Raw genomic sequence first — 13356 nt, forward strand, 5'->3', positions numbered from 1 at the left:
CACTTAGCAATAAACATGATTCTGATTAACTAAACCGCAGCTTGAGGGTGTCATATTGAAAATAGCTAACACTGGCATTCATCTGTAGATACCTGACATAATGTACTAATTCAGGAACTCTGAAGGTAAAAAAAAGTGTGCTCAATGAGCTACATAGCTAATGCTACTCCGTTTAACTACAATGTCTCAGTTTGCTTATGCAAAATCAACATGGTATAGACATGATTGTCCACAACTGCAGGTTCTTCCATGTATTAATATGGAGATACACTGTATTATCTATAGTTATAGGTATGAGAGATTCCAAGTCTTAATCAGTGGGATCAGACTCCCCAATTTTTCCTTATTTATGTTCGCTATGAGCTTCGTCCAAGACAGTGTGATAGTAGTGGACCATATGTTGTAGCCTACAGTTGTCTTAGCTCTATGTGAGCGTGCCAGACAAGTTGTTGTTTAATCAAATGTAGCCTACATTTCTTTTATGTTGTAGTGTATAAGATTCAAACATTTGATTGGATGATTATAATCAACCTACCATCTTCCCTTTGTGTTTTCTGTAGGCTGTAAAAAAAGGAAAAAAGACATAAATTAAAGCACTTCACAGTAAAGTACACATGCCTAAAAAGCTAATCAGAAAATACATCAATAGCTAAATACACAACAGGTTAATTATTTACTCTATGGTTATGTAGGGCAGCCCCGGAGGCAACAACATAATATGACAACATGTACAATGTGTCTGAAATATTGTGTAAAAGTAAAGACTCGTTTAATCCACATTACGATTAGAATTCATCCAAGATTGTTACCACTATTCTACCAGCTGAGCATTCATTATATTTGACATTATGACTTTGTAAACTGCCTTAAAACTAGGACTCAATTAATGAGCAGCACTAAATGCTATTATCCCAGAACTGGCTAAAACGTTTTTTTTTTGTTTTGATCTCACATGTGTTCTCTATCAATAGGTGTTATTTTGCATAAATGTGAAATGACGGCAGTATAATTTGACTCTGAAGAAAAGCTGCACTTTGTTACTTTATCCCAGGGGGAAAAAATGACAGGTCAGAAGTAACACAACAATATAAACTGGAATTGTTCATATTTTTCTTGTTTTTATTAAAAATGTCGACAATGCCCTTGTTAATATGTGATTACAATCATATTGTGACTTTTATCCTATTTAAAAATACATTAAATTTAATTAAATTTCATTTTTGGAACCATTAATGATACTCATTTGGATTTTTTTTTTACGTTTGTAGATCACTCATTAACACGCAGCTTTTCTTTAAATTTCTGACATGTCAAACTTTAGGATTTGTTAGAGACTAATTCATCTGTCTAACCGTCATAACTATGACACATGAAACCGTAAATACAGCCGATCAACCAAAAAAAAAAAAATTGCTCGAGTGCGATTACTTTCCGTTACTGAAAACTGGTTCTTAAATGTAACTTGGTCAAAGTGAGACGTATCCTCAAGATTTTTTGCAGTTCTGTTAGGTCATGCATAATACCAAGTTAGACATATCAGACTTGTATAGGCTCAGAGAAAATCGCCATGTCTCCATGACCCCAGAAGAGTTTGACAATAAGTCTGCAAAATTTTCTGTATAATTCAACTTCTCTCATTATGCTTTTTCTGTATTTTTTCTTTTTTGTGGAGTTATTGTTGTGGAATGGACTCACCTCTGTTGTGCCTCTCCTGTTGTGCAGACACACATCCATAAGAGCAAAATTAGAAGGCGTAACATATCCATGGCTAACTTTTTGTTAGCAGGAGAGGAAGACAGAAGGGACAGAGCAGAGGTCTTTATATAGGGCTAGGATGGGTCAGGGGAGTGTTTGTTGGAAACCCAGGTGGATGTGTTGGGTGGGTGGTTGCTGTGGATGCTGAATTACTGCATTACGTGATGTTGCAAAATGTGTAAATGAGTAACTGTAAGTGATAGGGACAGGGCAAGGTCTTTTGGGTGTGGTTTGTAGGTATGTATCAGAGCATATGTATGCATGATTTTTGACCTATCAGCAGTTCATAGGGTGGGGATGCCCATCAAACAGTACATTACAAATGAGAACTTGTACTGTAAGACACTATAAAGGTTATTGTGTAATAAACAGAATACTTTGATCACGTGGAGCCACTTTTTCAGCACATATTGTATATTGACATGTGCGATTTTCCTATGTTCATATGTGTATTCTTCAGCAAAAACAATACGAGGTATTAAACATGCAGTGAGTTAAGCCTCACCACTAGCTAAGGGACACTATAAACTATTATTAAATGACCACAGTCATTCCAGTGGAAAAGGATCAGTTATTACTGCATGTGGTTCATTATCATAATTTATAAAGTAAATCAGACCTATTGTTCAGTTAAAATATTCATACAGCAGGCATGAGTAGCCTTATAAACACATACAGTCAGCTCTCGGGTGAGCTCTGAATTCTTGTCAGCACCATCCCCAAACTACAAAAACTCACTCGACTGAATCACACCATTTCTGTAGATTTTTCAGTTGCACATTCAAACTGCCAATATCCTGTTGTACCACGTCCCAGAGGTTTTACTGCCGAGTTCCCCAATCTCTGGACCATGGACCAGTACCAGGTCACAGCATATTTGGTGATGCGCTGCATATAAAGAATCAATTCATCCAAAGTACAATAAAGTAATGATAATTGTATCACCTAATCATTTATGGTTGCACTGTTTCTTTTTTGTCCTGTGCTCTCTAGTCATGATGGCGCTGCTCCAAAACACCTGCACACACCCATGTACACACACCCACAGCGCAGACAGGCAGTTCTAGAACAAACCAGGAAAAGAACAGAAAAAAGAAGATTACTGTCCATGACTGTAAGAGCTTTTTATTACACCTCTTCAACAATTTCACTAAACTGTGACAATACATTTGAGCACATTTGAGTCAAGGCTCATAATAATGTTTCAATGATTCTAGCTTCCTTGTAGTCATTGAGGGGCCATGCTTTAGTCTTTACCTTGTGGCCACATTACTGGCCATCTAATGTTTCTAAATCAAAGGTATACCGAGATGTACTATCCTGGATAACACAACGTATGGTTACATTGAAATCTTGGTTCTCTGAGTGAAGACTATCTCTCCACTCCGTTACATATTTCATATGTTCGGAATATGACCCCCACTGGAGAGATATTCTTGAGATGATAGAGATCGTCTGAGGCCAACAGACCTCATCTGAAAAGAGGCCAGAGACTGTTCTTCTTGAGGTGGATGACTAAATTATTTATTTATATTGTCGATTGTAACTTTTGCAGTGGTCTGTTAGTCTGTGAGTCTCAACAGATTGCTGGGAAATATTGTTAAACTTTGTTGAAAGATCATTTTCGCTAACTTAAATTATTTTGGACACATTGTCACTCAGGTGGCAAAGGTCATTTTAGTAGAACCTCATCATCCTATTTGTCCCATCAGCTGTTGGATGTGTTAATTGCATTGGCAACTAAGCCTTGTTGGCTTAGTTGCCAATGCAATTAACAAAGTGATGGACTCTGTGTGCTTACATATAATTACAATGATATCATGCATGTACGTCTGCAATTTATTTTTATTATTGTACTTTATGATGTACTCAGTGGTTGATTTGACTACTGTTGGATATCAAACTGCACCTCAGGGGCAATACAGGCTTTCTTATCTAATCTTCATTTTTGCCTTCTTCATTGGAGACGTACAGGTTCAGAAAAGTGTAAAGTAACCATGAGAAAGAAAACAAGAAGAAAAATAATAATGATAAAATGACTATACAAAATTGTTATAGCCGAAACCAAGCAACACCCATGGTATAAAATCAGAGACATAAAAGGGAGGGGAAGGAAAGCATAGTTACATAACCGTTTTCCGTCCACCTGAGAGCCACACCTAGTCTCTGACCTTAGCAACAGTTTTATCTCAAACCATCTAAACATATTCGTCACACATTTAACTATCAGGGGTGGAGGAAGAAGATATTCCAGAAATTACAAAATGGAACGGATGAAAAAGAGGTGAAGTGTCAGATGTATGAAGAAACACACTGTCATTCCAGTTGTTACAAATAGGTTTCTTGGCAAACCAAGGAGGTGATGTGGAGGCTGCTGCTGCCTACTTGTACCAAGGTCTTGAGCAGACATTTGTACTCAATAACATCTCAGCCTCTGGGAATTCATAGTTTGAAATCCTTTTCCCAGGTACTTAGACTGATGCAGTTAAGTCAGCGAGCTAGGTGGTGGTAAGTGTCTGATCAATTTTATAAAACTTTTATTAAAGTTTGGTAGGCTAAATGTGACAAACTTGTCTAAAAACAGACGCTGCTAATCACAACTGAGCAGTTAAAGAGGCCGAAAGACAACTTCAGATTGTTTGATCCTGAAACTCTAATTACTAAATGCGAAACAAAACAACACTATTTTTTCATTACTTATTGAGTCCCCCCAGATGATATATCCGAGTCCAACTTATTGTTTTTTTTATGATGCTTTCATTTGATAGGTAAGGTGGAGACAGACAGAGTGGAAGAAGACTGCCTGGATCTCAAACCAGAGATCTGCTGCTCAGGATGTGCTGAAACTGTCCAAGAGACAGTCCAAAAATGTGTTGTTACTGAAAATTATACAACAAGTAGTTCCGACCAAGCAATCTGATTGGTCAACAAGACATTTAGAACGTGCTCAAATCAGCATGACAGCACGCCTAACTCATCACTAAAAATATTACTCCGCCAAGTCTGTGGCAACATTGTATCCATCTCCATGGCAACATTGTAACTGTCAGAGCTGGAGCAGGAAACGGCTGAAAAATACGCTACAAAATGGATCCGTTTGTTGTTAATTTTGATTTATTTGGCGGTCTCAGTTTGGATGAATGGTTGGAGGAGGATGAGAAGAACCAAATGACAAAAGAAGAAAGATTTGTGCCCATGTCACATGAAGAGCTCAATCAACTGGAACTGTCCAGGAACGAACAGACCACGTCCCGATCAACGTCTTGGGCTGTCAGATGTTTCCAGGAATTTCTGAAAAGCACCAAGCAGGACGTAGATTTTGTAACTGTTACAAAAGTAGAACTAAACAGGATTCTTCGTGAATTTTATGGGTCAGCAAGAAACAGCCAGGGTCAGCACTACTCCATCAGCAGCTACGTCGGATTGAGGGCAGGCATCAACCGGTACATCAACGACCCTCCTCTCAGTCGCGCATGGTGTCTAATGCAGGACACTGAGTTCACAACGTCTAACAACGTGTTTAGTGGACTCATTAAGTCTCTCAGGAGAGCGGGCCACGACAAAACGGAACATCATGCCGCGATCACCGAGGAGGACCTGGTCGTTTTAAGAAAATCGGAGGCAATGAATCCAGACAGCGCGGGGCTTAGTAAACAAAGTGTGGTTTGACATCCAGTTACATTTTGGAAGGAGAGGAAAGGAGGGTCTGAGAAAACTAACGCCTCAATCCTTAGAAATAAAACGCGATTCAACAGGTGGGTTTCTCAAAGAGCCACGCATATTATGCATACCGTAATTATTTTTTTTATTATGTTGTTATTATGTGGTCAAACTTACCTGATAATTCATATGCTTTTTTAAAGGCACCAAATATGTGACACTCGGCTTCAACGAGGAGACAAAAAATCACAAAAACCACCATGAAAGGGACCGTCAAAGCAGGAGAGGCGCAATGTTTGAAGACCAAGGGAATGAATTGTGCCCGGTTTCATCATTTGAAAAATACATTTCAAAAATCCCCGAAGAAGCCAAAGCGTTCTACCTCCATCCAAAAAGAGGAGAAAGGTTAGGGGACGTGTGGTACTCGTTGGAGCCGATGGGCGTTAACTACCTGGGTTCAATGCTGTCGCGTATATCCAAAGAGGCAGGAACATCAGTGATATACACAAATCACTGCATCAGAAGTACCACCATCCAGAAACTGGCAGAGGGTGGACTCGAAGCCAGAGAAATAATGACTGTCAGTGGACACAGGTCGGAGAGTTCTCTCCAGAGCTACTGGGCACCTTCTCTGGATAATAGGAAACGGTGGAGTAACCTGCTGTGCGCTGGCCAGGAAAACAAGAGACCATTGGAAGGTCGCTCAACCACATCACCTGCTAAACGGCAGAGCTCCAACATGGACTTTATGAGTTACTTCAACAACTGCAATTTTAATGGCAGTATGCAAGTGCATTTCTATAATAATAATAAATAAAGTGATAAATCTGAAACGTTTTAGCCGAGAGGGTATTCCCTTCGGTGTGAGAGACACGTAGCTATATTGTGACCGGTGAACATGTTTTTTTATTTTTTTATTTTTTTTTTAAATATAGCCTAATAGAAAAAAAAATCATCATCTTTGTTATAACTGTAAAGTTGGGATATGTTTGGGTATTACATTTAGTGCATATGTCTATAGTTAATGTATTAATAGTTTTGTTATTTTGTAGCCTGTATTTGTGTAGTAATCAGCTGTTTCCCCCTGCCTGTGATTGGTTCAATGTGTGTGGTAGTGGTGATTGTTTGTGGTTGTCATGGTGATGATGCCGGTCAGTAAAGTGGAGTGTAAACAAAGTCTGTCTCCGTTTCTCCGTTCCTGTTTGTCTGTTTTCCTGAGCATCAAGACTCTATACCACCACAACGAACCCTCATTCTACATAATCTTGGCTATAAAAATAAGCATTTTTTGTTTATTTGAGCAGTATTGATTTAGTTAGTCCGTTTGTCCGTTAGGGAAAGTCCGTCAGAGAGACGCTAGATGTAGCCTAACAGCGGTGAAAATAAAATATGGCCTAGAGCTGATCTGGATACCTCTACGTTTCTCTCTCTCCCTCTCTCTCTTTGCGACTTTTGGGCTTTTAAATAATCTGGAGTAATTGAAATGTTTGGCTTTCCCATCAGCTGTGTCGGCGAAAGTCCGCGACCGCGTTAAAACATGAACGTCAGCTCAGAGTTCACTCATCTGGGACTAGAAAATCATTTCTGTTGCTAGGTCGTTACTAAGATTCGGACTATTTGCTGTAGAGGTGAACTAGGTTCCATTACACATAGGAGTCTACTGACGTGACTGATTGTGTTTCAGTTATTAGTCAGACCCCAATTATTTCCATGGAAACGGGAAGCACACTCGCAAAAAACTTTAAATTTTGAGAGCAAAACGTCCATCAACATGAATATATTTTGATGATACATTTTATTTAGTTGGTAATAGTTGTATAATCGCAATATTACCCTCGAGGGTGTGCTTTAACGTCATTTGAGAACTTCGGTGATGCTTGCGGACCTCGGCGCAAGCGCCTCGGTCCTGACCGCATCACCGTCGTGCTCAAATGACGTTAAAGCACACCCTCTCGGGTAATATTGCTTAAATGCGCTGTGTTGGGATTTTTGTGTGGACAAACAATTTAAGCACGATTAGATGAGATTTCGGCGGTTGAACATGTCTTTATTGCTTTGGAAGTATATCAGCAGCAGCCATGATAAGAACTCTCTTAATGTTAAGAACAGTGTCTTGAGTGCCTCATATATCTTATCTCCTATAGAAAAGGAAATACTGGTCTGTCCTTTACAAAGAAAGGAGAAATCGCTGTCTGCAAACCATTTCGCCAAGATGTCAATGACCACTTGGCAGTAATGAAACAAGAATAGTAAGTGCGGGAGAGGTTAAAAAACCCTATATGGGCTTATAAAAAGCACCTCCCCAAGAAATATACATACATTCAGAAGATAAATCAACAACAATAGGAGAAAGCAACAACAAATAACAAAAAAGAAAGCAATACAAGTGCCATTTTATAGCACACACTCAAAAAAGTCAGAAATAAAAACATGGGTAGCCTATGTATTAATATAAAATAATTGTATTTGACTGAGTGAGTGTATGAGCATGTAAAGAGATAATGATCCAATGACAAATATATTGGAAAAGAAACTATTAGGAACCTTGATTTAACAGGTAAGCTTTCAGTCTTAACTTAAAAATTTTGCGACCCCACTCCCCATAGTTTGATTAAAGCATCTTGACTTTTACAATACACTTAACTGTTTGGCATGAAAGGTATGTGAAAATTCTGATTTCTATACGAAACCACTATTGAACCCAGAGCCCTTAGGGTCTGTTGGCTTGAAGCTGACATCTGAATTGAATTATTTGTAATCCAGGCTGGTGACAGTTTAAAGTAGTTTGTAGTTTGTACAGGGTGTGTATAAAGAGCTCTGTGCGCCACTTCTGATCTTTAGACTTTTTCACTCCGTTTGAGTTCCTTAGAGCCACACGGATATAAGGATTGGCATGCAGTGGGCAGTGTATGTCCTTTCTTATGTTTGAACAAGAATGCATGTGCTTGGTGGTGGTATTAACACAATATTTGTCTATTGTGAATGCACGTTTTCAAGAACTCTTCATACTGCCTTGTGTAACTGAAACTGAAAACACTAGAACAATGGAATTTCTCTCTCAAAGGGAAAACTGTTTGCAACTGTTGTCAAGTATCTTTCATTTACACAGTTTTTTGTTATTTATTGGAACAAAAAGAATAATATGATTACTTTATTACATGGATTACAGTATGAAATGACTCAGAAATGACATTTACATAATGGGATATTCTGGTAAGGCTTTCCAAGGTCATATTGATAATGCATTGCAAGAACATTCATAAAACATTATAATGCATTTATGAGGCATTATAAAACTACATTTTCATTTTCATTTATTTTTTTACCTCTGTAAAATTGATAGAAGTATTTACAAGAAGAATCAGAGCCCTGGTTTACACAGCACACTAACATGATAATGACTTTTAGTCATATTGGCACCCAAGTCCATTCACTGCTCCTCCTGGACTTTAGTTCAATTATCACACAGACTTAACTCAACTACTGCTGCTTGGACTAAAACCATCCCTCTGCAACTGGGTACTGGCCTTGCCTGACAGACAACAGACTGTTAAAATCCCTTATGTCTCATGGTACGAGCAGTCGTATCAAACCCCTACCCTAACCCATTTCTTGTCTGTACCATCATCATTGGGGATCACTCGAAATGAGTATGATTGTCCTCTTGTTGGTGGGTCTGGTCATCTGTGGGTCTTCAGGTGGCTGTAGAGGCCAATCCTTGATCCACAGTCTCTGTTGCAATGGTGGCATATGTGAGTGGTTGCCATGATCGTTGTAGTTTGGGTTTGTGGAGCCGTTTTGGAGGTGGATCTCTCCTTCCTCTGTTGCCTCTTTGCTTCTGCGGCATGGTGGATGGTAGAGGTCCTTTTCTAACTGTGCTGTACCCTCATGGACCATCCTGTGCCACAAATCTGAGAGGGCTGCCTCCTCTCAAGTGTTCTGGCTGATGCATCACTTTTTAATGGGGGTTTTGATGGCGTCTTTGTACCGCTTCTTCTGTCCCCCTTGGGTGCACTGTCCTGTTGCTCACCCTGAGGTTTCTCCTGTTTTTTTCCCTGTTACTGTAAGGGTTTTCTTTGGAGTTTTTCCTTAGTGGATGTGAGGGTCTAAGGGCAGAGGATGTTGTTATGATGTTGTGTAAAGTCCTTTGAGACAAACTGTTGGGCTATAAACTTGCCTTGCATTGCAACAAGATGCTATTCAGTGTCTCTGTGAGCATTGTAGCTCTGCTGATGGTTTTAATCCTGTTTACAACTGAAAACGGGTGCTCCACAGAGCAACTTGTAACAGGCAATGACATCAGAATACCAAGCAAACAGTTAATGTTGGGGAAAACATCTTTGTCGCAGGAGTCTTCAATAATGGATGGAAACTGATGTCCCCCATCCACTTTCCGTTTGATGAGTTGCCGAAATACAGTCAATTCAGAGTCCTCCAAACCAAGTCCATAATGCCTGCTCAGCATGTGCAATGCGTCCAGCTGGCAAAATGCGTCTGATGCAGGCAGCAGGGAGGCAGCAGCCTTCATTATTATGCTTGATCGAGAACATGTTAATAAGACTATAACAAAAACAAAAAAATGCATCAAATTTTTTGGGTGTGCCAGCTGCCTCTGTGGGTAGCACTGGCACACCCTGGCACACCCGTGGCTACGCCATTGTTTCATGGGAATGTAATGTATTTGTTATCCAAACCAGAATAAACCCTCTAACTCTCTGGAGTTGTTCTTTGACTCTCAGTAGTACAGTTTTTTTTTCAATTCAATTCATACTTTATTAAAGACACATCTCAATGAGAGGTCCAACATCTTAAAAAGTTAAAAACAAAGAACAGACAGAACAATACAACAATACATTTAAAACAACAACAACAACGGTGATGCACATAAAATATAGCAATCACCGTCTGTACACAAGTGTACGCCAGTGGTTCCATCATTGATGTGAACCTGACTGAGGATTGATTATGCATGAAATAATACCATTTGATGAGTTAGATACTCTACATATGAATCTATACATCAGATTCTGTATCACAGCAGCATAGGTATGGACCCCACTTGCAAACATATGACTTCTCGGAGTCTTAAGCAGCAACCTCATACAGTCATTGTATTCCACAGTGAGTCTCTGCATGCTGCTTTTCTTGTACATACACCTCTTGGTGGGTCTTTACATCCACTGAGCACATGGTGAATGTGTACAGCTGCGTGTTTGCTTGAGCATACACTCTTCGACACTGTCTATATGAATATCCTTGTCATCAGAGAGATCATTTGTCAATATAATGACCAAGATATTTCATCTCATCATGCTCTGTAAGGACAGAGTCTGACAGAAAAAAGACAGGAAAGACTGATCGTCTGTCTTCTCTGCTTCGAACAATGCCAAAAGATAACAAGATCATCAGCATACATTAAGTGATTAACTAGTGTATCTCCTACCATGCATCCTGTGCCACAATTATTTAACTAAACAGAAAGTCCTACATATAAATGTTAAACAGGACTGGTGACAAAAACCCTGTGAAACATATCTATTTTTTTTTACTAGCACTGATTTTGTCTAGTCCACATGCTTTATTGCCACTTAACTCTTTAACTGCTTTCTGCACTTCTTGAGAAGTAACAGTAACATTTGCATTATTATCTATTTTGTCCATTTCAAACACATTACCTTTCACACAATGGAACCACTCACAGTTCTGCCTCTGCCATAGCTGAGATACTTTATTAGAGCTACTCACACCATCAATATTAGATGAGAGATAGTTTGCAATTATTCATTACTCTGATTTCTTTCCAGAAGTCCTTCAAATTCTTGCTTTGCATTTTTCTTGCCAAAGAGTCAGATCTCAGTTTATTCGTATGCTAACAAACATAGGTGCACATTGCTACACTGTGTAATGCAGTAAACAAAATCAAGTCTGAAGAGTATATTTCTGCATAATTTGATCACCTGCTCCACCATGTGGATGGAATGGGAATTGTTTTTTTTTTTGTTGAAAGCCCAGTGTCGACCATGGGATTCAAAAACATTAAAACATCAACCTTGAAATTAAAAGTCCGACATTAATTGTTGAAAGCAATATGGTAACTAATTTACCTAATATAATATGTGTCTGTACATGCTTACATATACTAATGAATTGAATGTTTTACTTTACTGCAATAAAAAACAAAATAATAACTTTATCACACTTGATTTTAGAGAACATGGGAATATTGGAGCAGTCACAATGCTTGGATGTCTGCTTGGTGTCTGGTTAGCGTATGAGTTGTAGCCAAATAGTGAACAAAGCTTTTTTGAAGTGGGGTTGTATGGGTGACAAATGGCAAAGTATAGAAAGGTCTCTCTGCTCTCCCCCACTGAGAAGCACAGTGAACGGCTGTCAGCGTATTTTTACCGCCTACGAGAAGTTTCATCTAAAAAAAAATACACCAATTCAAGAGTACGATATAAAGTATAAAATTTACAGTGAATCAGCTGGAAAAAGTGAGTTTATCTGGAACTAACCAACTCACCCAGTATTCCTCCCGGCAGGGTCAGATGGCAGAGGAATACTTCCAGGTGCTTCCATGTTGTGAAAGAGGGTAACTGCTCTTACTCGGAACAAGGCATCTATGGCTGTTGGCTCAGTGCTCTGCAAACAAGTATAACACACACTTTAATGTAGGACAAAGAACTATATGGATGAACTAACCATCAATATCATTACAAAAAAAAAAAAACAGGATACGTTCCATCTTTTAGCTCCCAATGTTTAAAAAGCCGTGGTCTCTGCAGATAGCAGGTCAGTCCTTGCATTTCCAAGGTATTTTAATTTGGCTTTAACCTAAACAAAAAATAGTAGTGAGTAATAAATTAGGCTAATGCTAAAAGTGGACATTGACTTTTTCAAAACTACATTGAAATGATTTGAATTTTACTCTACTGTTGCAATGTAGGCTAGAGAAGACACAAGTAAAACGCAGGGCTGCATTTGTCAAATGCTCACTGTTCATCTAAGTCGACCTCAAGTTTACACACACTGAAATGTAAACGTTTCACACTTGAATTAGTAGTAGCAAAGATATTCAATAAATGGTTTATAAACCGTCTTTGGTAGTAGGCCTACTTGTTCACCTCGTTCAGGCTGTGCACCTGGTAGCTACTTCCGGCTGTCTCCCAGTCTCGTCCTCCTCTTCCCAGTGAGTTTGGGCCGGGTCGGCAGATGAAGGACGGAGGGAAGAGGTGTGGATGGACGGGATAAGGTTCTTCATGACAGGTGAAGGAACAGGGTGGGCTACTACACACACTTTACTCGTGGTGTTAGGGAAGGCTGCTAACAGGACAACTAGGCCTAACTCCTCTTCTGTGACGCCAGGACGAGTAACCTCCGCCATTTTTTAAAGTCTGCCGCCATTCACAGCTTCTTTTTTTCCCATAGAACTTTATTCATGTTAAAGCAGATACGCTTTTGAAACCGTAAGTTACAGCTTCAAGTCACAACTACTAACCCGTAGCTCGTGTTTTTACCGTCCTGTTGTCTGTGAAAGTTCCCTATAACGGCCACTCGTAACTTCCGACCCGTGAACTCGTACCAGATCGAACTGGTATGACTTCACAGGAAGGAAAAACACAAAACTTGTATCCCACAAGGAAAATTTTCTCCTCGGGTTACAGCAGAGCAGAGTGACGGAGAGACTCGTGTTTAGGCTGAAATACTTCATGTAAGTGATTGCTGACGGAAAATAGGACTATTTAGGACTTATATTAACAAAAACATTCCACTGATATCTGCTCAATGGACACAAAAAAGAACACATAAGGGATTAGATAAATTATCTTACACAAATTATTTTGACGGCTTTTCTGTTTTTAGAATGTGGGATTGTTTGATGTATTATGTGAACTTTTTTTCAAAAATTAAAAAGGATGATTTGTGATTGACGAATTTGGT

At 39.2% G+C, this 13356-nt stretch overlaps 1 protein-coding gene across 1 annotated transcript in view; it reads right to left on the bottom strand.

Annotated features, from left to right (window-relative positions):
• Nucleotides 1-12799, bottom strand: part of zanl (zonadhesin, like) — a 39979-nt gene extending 27180 nt beyond the window's left edge. The window contains exons 1-2 of the mRNA XM_085760459.1: nucleotides 12558-12799; nucleotides 536-561 (exon numbers count right to left, since the gene is read on the bottom strand). Coding sequence (XP_085616585.1) covers nucleotides 536-561; nucleotides 12558-12799 — 268 coding nt within the window. The remainder of the gene's footprint in view (nucleotides 1-535; nucleotides 562-12557) is intronic.
• Between the last annotated feature and the right edge of the window lie 557 nt (nucleotides 12800-13356).

Source organism: Trachurus japonicus, chromosome 18 (genome assembly GCF_045865225.1).
Source record: "Trachurus japonicus isolate A0001 chromosome 18, Traja_1.0".
Taxonomy (NCBI): domain Eukaryota; kingdom Metazoa; phylum Chordata; class Actinopteri; order Carangiformes; family Carangidae; genus Trachurus; species Trachurus japonicus.